Source organism: Pseudophryne corroboree, chromosome 2 (genome assembly GCF_028390025.1).
Source record: "Pseudophryne corroboree isolate aPseCor3 chromosome 2, aPseCor3.hap2, whole genome shotgun sequence".
Classification (NCBI taxonomy): Eukaryota; Metazoa; Chordata; class Amphibia; order Anura; family Myobatrachidae; genus Pseudophryne; species Pseudophryne corroboree.
The window spans coordinates 1,935,946-1,947,457 of NC_086445.1; the positions used below are offsets into that span (position 1 = coordinate 1,935,946).

Genomic DNA, 11,512 nt, shown 5'->3' on the forward strand with positions numbered 1-11,512 from the left:
AGATGTGGTAGGTAGGTTATAGTTCACCTCTGTTATGTTGCTTATAAAGCACAGATGTAGGTAGGTTATAGCTCACCTCTGTTATGTTGGTTATACGGCATATATGTGGTAGGTAGATCATAGCTTATCTGTTATGTTGGTTATAAGGCATATATGTGGTAGGTAGGTTATAGCTCACCTGTTATGTTGGTTATAAGACATGTGGTAGGTAGGTTATAACTCACCTCTGTTATGTTGGATATAAAGCACAGATGTGGTAGGTAGGTTATAGCTCACCTCTGTTATGTTGATTATAAGGCATATATGTGGTAGGTAGATCATAGCTCACCTGTTATGTTGGCTATAAGGCATATATGTGGTAGGTTGGTTATAGCTCACCTCTGTTATGTTGGTTATAAGGCATATAAGTGGTAGGTAGATTATAACCTCTGTTATGTTGGTGATAAGGCATATATGTGGTAGGTAGATCATAGCTCATCTGTTATGTTGGTTATAAGGCATATAAGTGGTAGGTAGATTATAACCTCTGTTATGTTGGTGATAAGGCATATTTGTGGTAGGTAGATCATAGCTCACCTGTTATGTTGGTTATAAGGCATATATGTGGTAGGTAGATTATAGCTCACCTGTTATGTTGGTTATAAGACATATATGTGGTAGGTAGGTTATAGCTCACCTCTGTTATGTTGGCTATAAAGCACAGATGTGGTAGGTAGGTTATAGCTCACCTCTGTTATGTTGGATATAAAGCACAGATGTGGTAGGTAGGTTATAGTTCACCTCTGTTATGTTGCTTATAAAGCACAGATGTGGTTGGTAGGTAGGTAGGTTATATATCACCTCTGTTATGTGGTACAGATGTGGTAGGTAGGTTATAGCTCACATGTTATGCTGAATATAAAGCACAGATGTGGTAGGTAAGTTATAGATCCGCTATACTGATACAATACTGAGCTACATTTGGGTGTGTTGTAGGTGTCCCTGGAAGGTCTGCGACCCACAATTCCTCCTGGGATCTCTCCGCATATCTGTAAGCTCATGAAGATTTGCATGAACGAGGATCCTGCTAAAAGACCCAAGTTTGACATGATTGTGCCCATCCTGGAGAAGATGCAGGAGAAGTGATGACCTCTGCTTATATTGTCCCGTTCAGACTATGCTACACAACCACAACTGCTGCCCAAACGTGCAGAGACCGCTGCCCAAACGCGCAGAGACCATCTCACAGCTACATACGCCAAAAGCAGACACAACGCAGAGCAATCTGCCCCCAGTCTAAACCGTCACTCCAGCTATAAGCCACCAAGTGCCTTCTGGGAGACTGGGGCTCATTCTTCTGTACCAGAACGAGATGGTGACCTGGACAACAGCCATATTCCGAATATTCCACTATCACTCCTATATCCATTGTCCAATGCCGGACAGGTTACTGAGCAGTGTTATATAATACCAGTATTCAGTTGTCCTGCACATTCATAGTCTGTATGTTCCTAATCTTCCCATGACATTTCATAAGATGGCCACATATTATGGCAGGTCCTCCATGACCCTCCTGACCATTTCCCTGCTCCAGTCCGGTGGGCGCAGTGCGGTGACCACGTCCGTTCCGCACGGTAATCTGTGATTGGATTTTGATGTGTTAGTTTGGGCTGTGTGAGCATTTCATGCTAGCGTTTTCTTTATATGTCTCAGGGGCTCCTTAACAGGACCAATTGCCCCTTGGTACCCCCCTGCAAAATGCTGTCCACTGCGGATTTAGAGGCTTGGATCCATGACATTTCAGTGCGGTAACAAATGCAGTGAATGGTACCTGGAACGGTGGCCTCCGGGTGGGGAGAACAGGACTATACCATAACGTGAGGGGTCCATATCTAACCATTTTCAATATATTGAACGATTATTAATGTAGGGTTCAGAAGGTTGGAACCATAATTGGTATATTACAAGGTAGTGACGACTGATGGTTCTAGAGTGGAGACAGCGGTAGGATTCCCTTTGTCAGCTGTAATGAAGAACAGCGGAAGCGATGGGGTTTTATGCTACAACCAGCGTTTAAGATTTTCTAATAGTTAGAGCTGGACACTCTGCTAAACCACCCTGCTCAGTGGTACCGCCCCCGAGGAGCAGATGCACTGCTCAGTGGTACCGCCCCCGCGGATCCAATGCACTGCTCTGTACTGACTGCCCCCGAGGACCAGATGTACTGCTCTGTATTGACCGCCCCCGAGGATCACATGCACTGCTCTGTATTGTTGTTGCCTATGATATCCCTGGTGCTTTCGCCATGTGCCTAGGGCAGTGTACTGTACTAATTACCCCCTCATACCTTGCCTCCACACCTCTATATAGCAATGCTCTGCCAATGTATAAATATGTAATATCACTGTAACGTATTATATCTTGGAGGGTCTGCTCCTCACCTCCAGTTGCCTTCTGTCATTAAGCAGGAGTAGAAAAAATGTATTTTTTATATATATCTAAATTAATCATGCGCACCTTGTGAAAGCTTAATAAATATTATTCTACAAATCCCAGACTATGCTGCCTTCATCAGGGGGGGGAGTCACTAGCACTGGCTGGTATAACGTATGTGTGTCAGATGTCAGCAGCAGTTTCCTCCTCAGTTGCTCCTATCAGTTATCGGCTTCCTGCACAGGCTGCCGGCTACAGATAAGTACATTACATGATCCCTTCTGTACTGCAGACTATAGGTTCTGTGAGCAGTCAGTGGTGCGACTTATAATCACAAACAAACACCAACACTGTTTTCCTAGGCTGTATGGGACACAGACGCCACAGTGTTTCCACACTATCATAACTGCTCCATAATCTCATTCTATATAATTATTTTGAAAGAAGAAACAAAAGTATTCCAAAAGGACAAATAGACTGATTTATCTTTCAGCATTAAAAAATAGGATTTTAGTACCTACCAGTAAATCTTTTTCTCGTAGTCCATAGGGGATACTGGGGTGGTCTTTGTACCATGGGTATAGCTGGGGTCCATTGGAGCCTTGGCACTTTAAATTTCGTCAGATTGTGCTAGCTCCTCCCCTCTAGGCCCCTCCTGCAGACTCAGTTTAGGAAAACTGTGCCCGAGGAGACGGACATACTTTGAGAGGAGTAAAATAGACAAAGTGGTTAGAGAACGAACCAGCCCACTACAAAACAAGAGGATAGCAACGCTAACCACAACTTGAAAATAGGGACAGCAACAGCAGACACAGCTACCAACACACAAGAACAACTCTTGTAGGAAAATAACGAAGCACAGAGGCGGGCGCCCAGTATCCCCTACGGACTACGAGAAAATGATTTACCGGTAGGTATTAAAATCCTATTTTCTATAACGTCCTAGGATATACTGTGATAGTCTTAGTACCATGGGGAAGTCCCAAAGCTCCCAGACCAGGTGGGAGAGTGCTGAGACCCCTGCAAAAATGATTGACCAAACTGAAGGTCCTCAGTAGCCATGGGGTCAAACCTGTAAAACTTAACAAACGTGTTCAAACCCGACCAAAAAGCTGCCCGGCATAACTGCAAGACACCTGCATAAGTTGAGACACCCTGGCCAGCCGCCCAGGAAGAACCCACTGACCGTGGAGAGTGGGCCTGATCAGACCTCTGCAGCGGCGAAGCCACCAAAGAGTAAGCCCATTGGATCGTAACCCTGATCCAACATGCAATAGACTGCTTCGAAGTAGGACAACCAATCTTTGAAGCATCATAGAGAACAAAAAACAAGTCTGATTTACTGAGACGAGCTGTCCTCTTGACATATATCTCCAAAGCCCAAACCACGTCCAAGGACTTTGGTGTAACAGGTGCGCCAGTGACAACCGGAACCACTATCGGCAAATTGATATGAAATGCTGACACCACCTAAGGCAAGAATGTCTAGCAAGTTCTGAGCTTCGCTCTATCCTCATGAAACACCAGATAAGGACTCTTAAAGGATAAAGCCCCTAATTCCGAAACACGCCTCGCAGAGGCCAAGGACAAAAACATGATAGCCATCCAATACTCCATGTCCACCTTGTGGAAAGGTTCAAATCAATCCGATTGGAGAAAGATCAGAACCAAATTGAGATCCCATGGCGCTGTGGGAGGCACAAAGGGGGGTCGAATATGAAGGACACCCTTCAAGAATGTCTGGACTACTGGGAGAACAGCCATTTTTCGATTATAGTCGAGATAACCTTGCCCGGAATCTTTTTCCTGGCAAAAACCTCCCAATCAACTTCCATTCCATCAAACGTAGCCATGGTAAGTCTGGTTAGACTAACGGCCCTTGTGTAAGAAGATCATCCTGAATTGGCAAAGGCCAGGGGCCTTTGAGTGACCAGGCTAGGAGGTCTGCATACCAGGCCCTGCTGGGCCAGTCTGGGGCAATCAGAATTGCCTGAACTCTTAACCATTAAGTCCTTCGAGAAAACTCTGGGAATTAGAGGAATTGGAGGAAACAAGTACACCAACTGGTAAATCCACGACGGCGTCAGAGCGTCCACTGCTGTGGCCTGTGGATCCCTCATCCTGGAACAGGAACGCAGAAGCTTCTTGGTGAGCCAAGAAGCGAACATGTCGAGTTGCGGGAAGCCCCACCGATTAAATATTTGCTGAAACACTTGCGGGTGGAGGCCCCATTCCCTCGGGTGCAGATCATGTCTGCTGAGGAAGTCTGCTCCCGAATTGTCTCCTCCTGGAATGAGTATGGCGGAAATTCACTTGGCATTCCGCTCAGCCCAGGGGAGTATCTTGGACACCTCTCTCATTGCAGCTCTGCTGTTTGGACCTCCTTGTCGGGTCATGTACACCACAGTTGGTGGGTTTTCCGACCGCGCCTATATGGCCCGATACTGAAGGATAGAAAAGGCTTATAGAAGGGCATTGTAAATCGCCCTGAGTTCCAAGAACATTTATCGGAAGGGAGGCCTCTTGATCCAATCACTTACCGGGGGACCGAGCCCCTTGGGTCACTGCACCCCAACCTCGGAGGCTCACAACCATTGTCAACAGAATCCAATCCTGAATTTTGAAGTGTCGACCCCCCCCCCCACCAGGTGGGAGATCTGCAGCCACCGTAAGAGGCAAATCCTGGCTTTTGGTGAAAGATCTATCATCTGGAGCATGTGCAGATGTGACCCTGACCGTTTGTCCAGCAGATCCAGCTGGAATGGTCGTGTATGAAATCTACCGTACCGAATTGCCTCGTTGGAGGCCATCATCTGTTCCAGTAGGCATATGCAAAGATGTACCGAGATTTTGTCGGCTTCAGAATGGAACGAACCATTGTCTGTATTGTCTGTGCCTTGTCCATAGGAAGGAACACTTTCTGAGACACCTTGTCCAGAATTATTACCAGGAACCGAAGCCTCTGCTTCGTTTCTAGGTGGTATTTCTGCAGATTGAGAATCCACCCATGTTCCGTGAGAAGTCGTGTTGTATGACTGATGCTTTCCATTAACTGTGCTCTGGACATAGCCATTATGAGGAGATCGTCCAAGTATGGAAAGATGTTCACTCCCTGCTTGTGGAGTTGTAGCAACATCTCTGCCATCACCCCTGTGAACACCCTCAGTGCCGTTGAGAGACCGAAAGGCAAGGCCTGGACCTGGTAGTGACTGTCCTGCAGTGCAAACCTGAGGTAACAAAGAAAGAGGGAAAGACAACTCTATTTTATTGGGGCACTCTTGAAAGTATTTAAAACTTAACTTTTATTTATTATATCAATAAAGTGACTAACACAGACATAACAACATATAACGTATAGTGATGAGACCAAAAATCTTGGGCACTCTCCTATTAAATGTTGTATTGTAAACAATTGAATTACTATTATAAATGAATAGTCTATTAAGTCTTATAAGGATAGATATATAATATTTTGGACACCTATTTGGAATGTCTGGAATGTTCTAGCATAACAAGGTTTATGCAGAGTTGTTTGCTTCTAGAATGTATTATTATATGTCTAGGAATAGCATAAACAGGTTCATGCAAAGTTGAGTGCTCTAGAATAAATTATTATTATTGTGTGTCCAAAGAATATATATATGGTAACAGTTTATTAAAGTATAACTGATTGAGACTCGAATATAATCATCTACTAGTCTCAGAAACAGAAAACATTTATGATTGGACACATTGGCCCTCATTCCGAGTTGTTCGCTCTGTAAATTTTTTCGCATCGCAGCGATTTTCCGCTTAGTGCGCATGCGCAATGTCCGCAGTGCGACTGCGCCAAGTAAATTTGCTATGCAGATAGGAATTTTACTCACGGTCTTTTCTTCGTTCTGGTGATCGTAATGTGATTGACAGGAAGTGGGTGTTTCTGGGCGGAAACAGGCCGTTTTATGGGTGTGTGCGAAAAAACGCTACCGTTTCTGGGAAAAACGCGGGAGTGGCTGGAGAAACGGAGGAGTGTCTGGCCGAACGCTGGGTGTGTTTGTGACGTCAAACCAGAAACGACAAGCACTGAACTGATCGCAGATGCCGAGTAAGTTTGAAGCTACTCAGAAACTGCTAAGAGGTGTGTATTCGCAATTTTGAGAATCTTTCGTTCGCAATTTTAAGAAGCTAAGATTCACTCCCAGTAGGCGGCGGCTTAGCGTGTGTAAAGCTGCTAAAAGCAGCTTGCGAGCGAACAACTCGGAATAAGGGCCCTTGATTCCATTACTGGCTCTTAGGCCTCAATTTGCAGAGCAATGTTGCATGATCTTACTATACATATAGCTTCCTTTATTAAACAGGTAAGTGATGATAGAAAATAGCAGTCAGAAGGAAGAGGGATGTATAACGTGTGACTGGTTTCTGCTTTAGAAAATCTGCTAAATAGCATAGAATTTTCAATGAGAGAACCGTATTGGCACACGTATAGATCCCAAGATCTGCACCTGCTTTTAACCTGTCAGGTGACCAAAGGTCAAAACAGGTCAATGAGAGTGCAGAGGAGAGATCCCTTATAGAAAGAGGTAATTTATAAAAAAAAAATGCCCACCGAAAAATAGTGTGTTTCAACATTAATATAAAAACCTATAGGAATTTTTAATCCAAAATTCTGAAAATGATTTGGATTTGTGTATATGAGGTAGCAGTTAAGATAATATTACTAGAAGGAAGTTTCACATGGACATAACATCAATGGTTTCTACTGTCCACAATCATATCAAAGGACATTGAATTGTAGATGAGAGGACCAAGTAATGCTTGTCCAAGGAATCAGGTGTGCTTCTACTGTCGGTATCCAGAAACCCAGAGACCGATGAGAGGGCACAGAAAAATATGATGAAAGGAAATAGGTGGCCTAGCAATTCCTATTGACTGAATTTGACATTATGTATTATGTTTCACAATGTATATTGCCAATAGCAATTTTGGCTGTATTTAAATACAATATGCAATTGCCACCATATTCATAAACATCCTCCATGTATAAATTATATACCATATGGATATAGAAAATTAATTTAAACAGGTCCTCATTGGAAGGTGTCAAAGTCGAAAAATATTGCAGTACACACATCACGTACAAACCACACACATGCCCGCTGCGCGTGCACTTGTTCCGCCATGCGTGCACATATCCGCAAATTGCGTATGGTCGCACCCGCGGTCCGGCGCATTAGAGCGTGGTACGAGTAATTACAGTGGAATTTGTACTCATGGAAAAGCAACAAAGATATATCATAGATCTAATATATATATATTGTAAAAATCCCACACTGTCTGATTTTTCTTCTAAATAGCATGAAGGTCAGTCACACATAAATTAAAACTCCCAGAGACTAAAATACAATGGCCTTATTTACACTAAGCTTTGAAATTCTATGAAGAAGGCAAACACCTTTGTTTACTGGGATAGCCGAGTTTCTATTTAAAACAATGAGTACTGGATTGTCATTGTCTCACCTGAAGGCAAAAACAAAAGAAGAGACAATAGCCAGGAACCAAAGCTGTTTAAGAAAATCAATTAACAATAGCTAACCAAAACACAAGACCAGACGGTTAGAAATCTAAGATATTAACATTCGTAGTCTAAAACTCATGGAAATGTGGGTGTTTATATATATATATATATATATATATATATAATTCCTAACAAATTGTAATAGCAGGAGTATGTGTGTGTGTGTGTGTGTGTGTATATATATATATATATATATATATATATATATGTATACAGTCAACAATTGGACCCCGGCACTCCGGACTGACGCAAGTACTGCTCCGGTGCCTTCCCTTCAGAGCTTGTCACCTCTGTTAGCATATGGAACCTTGGAGAGGACGACACTCAGAGACTTGATGAAACGGTTTTAAGTGAAAAAACCCCGCAGGGCAATCTTTAATGTGACGTTTCGAGGACTAGCCCCTTCCTCAGACAACAAATGTGAACAAAAAACGGTGTTTAAATACATACAACAATTAAGACAATCTTACCCTCCTGTGTGTTCCCCGGCATGCCCGGCCGCCGTTCAGTAGCGGCACTTCTGGCCGCGGGACCCCCGTCGCGCCGGAAGATACGTCACCCGTCCGGCTTGGCTGCCATGGCAACACACCTCCTCTCCAGTGTGCTCCCTGGTATGCCCGGCCGCCGTACTGCAGCGGTACCTCCCGACGCGGGACCCCCGTCACGCCGGAAACGACATCACCCGTTCGGCCCGGCTGCCATGGCAACTCACTGTAACAACAAAGAGGGACAACATATGTCAAAACAAAAATGTGCATTGTAAAACATTGAATAACAGTACAATCATGAATGAAGAGGACATTATAAAATAGTGTATACTAGTGAACAGTGTTATCTTCATGTGCCCAGTTTGCTAAAAAAAATTATATATAATACATGACTACAAAATAATTCTAGTAAAATCTCCTAGACGCAAAATTTAAAGTGCTGGTGCTAACAACATTTTAAATATTTGTGAAATATTAAAATTCCTGCAGTTAAAGACACTATACTAGCCTTGTATGGGTAAGCAAATAAATATCTCGACAATATTGCCCTCTTGTGGTGAAAACTAGAAGCTGCTGCCTAAGTTGCTGTTATTTAAAATTAATTAAAATTATTTTTTTTATTTTTTTTACTCTAAAGGAAATATTCAATTTACAAGAAGTGTGACAGGCCCAGTGACTCATTGAGACCCTTAGGAGATAAACAGTCCAACCTGAAAATCCATCGGGATTCCAGTTGTAATAGTTTTCTCCCTCGGTCACCACCCCGGCGTGATGGAGGTATATGATCGACAGCCTTGTATCTCAAACTTGCCAGGTTGTGTTTATGTTGGACTACACAGCTGTTAGCCGTGCAGCGCATGCGCAGTGTGACACTCCGGCGTCATTTGGTTACCATGGATACGCGATACTTCCGGCCTGTACCGGAGTCTCCCGCCGTGTGCAGTGGAACTCACTGGCACTAGCGTTATACACAGCAGCCAGTTCTGGGCCATAAAAGTAGTGTGTATATGTGCATAAGTTTGACCTTATCTGCATCCTATACATTATATCTGCCGTACACACTTCCGGGGACACCGGAAGTGACGTAATTGCGCTCCACTGGTGCGTTCCACAGCACCTTCACAATGAGGGGGGCGTGACCAAAAGACCAATTAGTGCTGGTATAAAACTGGGGCCGGTGAGGCAGCATCTCTGGTTCCAGTTATTTTGCACTGCTGATCTATGATGTTATGCTGACCATCTGACTGAGCTGTTAACTCCTTGACAAAGGTCCTGGTGTGGACCAAAACGTTGGAGGAGGAAATCGCCTTATGGAACTGTGAGATTGACCTTTACATTAAATATCGTTCACTTGGTTGATTAAATCTAGAGAGTGCTATTCTTTCCACGGCTGTGGAAAATACTGTATTGTACTTTGGGTCACACCCCTTAGGGGGTTCTGACTTTGATTGGCACCCTAGTAGCTGGCTGTGGTCTGTGAGAGTGCAGGGACCCCTGTCTTTATATATATATATATATATATACATATATATATATATTTATGAATATGTGGATATATGTATATCTTGAGGATTGAAATAGATAATCATATCATGTGTGGGATCATATTGTTCAGAGTCACGTAAACATTAATCTGGTGGGAATAAGAACATTATTATATATTACCTCATTGAGTTATTAATAATACCAGATTTATGTATGATTAATGTGATGGGTTTAACTGGTCATGGGGCGGGAACTCAGATGTAAACAACAGAAACCACATCTCAAGTCCTAGCCATCGCCCACTTCTTGAACTGTCCAATGGTCCCCGGTGCACAGGATATGTCCCACCCCCGAACCAATGGAAGAAGAGCACACAGTGTCTATTGTATTATGTTTTGATCTACTGAATAAAGAGCGAGCTGCAGGCCAGGTCACTATCACAAGACTCTCAACGCTTTCAACCTGAATAGCGGAGGACTGGACCAGGAAGCGCATGCGATTATTCTCACGTATGTACATTGACTGTAGCCATTATTCTGTTGTAGATTTATCTTGTTAGCCTTGTAGTGTATAATTTGTATTGTTATCCCCTTTCAAATAATCCACTGTGGCGTTAGAACCCAGCGGTTAACTACAAATCGGTGTTGTGTCCTCATTTCCCTGCTAAGGTTTAAAGCGTATTACATTACCTAACTGTATAAGGTTTAAAAGTGTATTGATAAGGTGTGTACGCGCTGCGGGTACTTTGTACCCTCAGCGCTGCATAAGGTTTAAGGTGTAACATCATTGCAGTGTTTTGCTGCATAAGGTTTAAAGTGTAATCATATCATTACATTGTATTACTAATAAGGTTTAAAGTATATCAATTGAGTGTGTACGCGCTGTGTGTACTTTGTACCCCCAGCGCGGCTTTTGTACGCAAAGTACGTACACGGTGCGGGACTCTGTACCCAAATAGCGTACGAAGTACGTAGCATGAGTATTAAGTCTAGCGGCCGCAGTGGCTCCATGGTAAAGGTGTGATTTAAGGTATAGCTTTGTGTTTTAAGGTAATATCGACATTATCAAAGGTAATACACAAAAGACTGACATATGTAACTACCAGCATGGATCATTCTGTCTTTGTAGAGTGATAGATTCCAGCTTAATTGACTGGTTAGACATAGGTACACATGTGTCTGAATTAATTTCTTAGGTATTATATATATATATATATATATATATATATATATATATATATATCTCCAAATAATTAATTTCTTAAGTATCAATTAATTTGTATATACACATTTTCAATATTCAAAGATATTCAGTTAGTAAAAAGAATTCATGGGTTGTAAGCTGATATAAGTAATTGGTTTCTTAAATATTAATTCATATATATTTGCCCATGTTCAATATTCAAACAATTTCATTTATAAGGATAATTCATAGGTTTGACTTAATATAGATAATTAATTTCTTAGATACTGATTTATATATATATACACACACCTATATTCAATATTCAAACACAATTAATTTGTAAGAGAAATATATATCCACATAGAGGGGGTAATTCCAAGTTGATCGC

General features: G+C 42.5%; 1 protein-coding gene across 1 annotated transcript in view; it reads left to right on the forward strand.

Moving 5' to 3' along the window:
• ILK (integrin linked kinase) overlaps window positions 1-2,529 on the forward strand; it is a 94,498-nt gene extending 91,969 nt beyond the window's left edge. Inside the window, exon 13 of the mRNA XM_063950783.1 lies at window positions 976-2,529. Coding sequence (XP_063806853.1) covers window positions 976-1,125 — 150 coding nt within the window. The 3' untranslated portion in view covers window positions 1,126-2,529. The remainder of the gene's footprint in view (window positions 1-975) is intronic.
• Window positions 2,530-11,512: the final 8,983 nt, after the last annotated feature.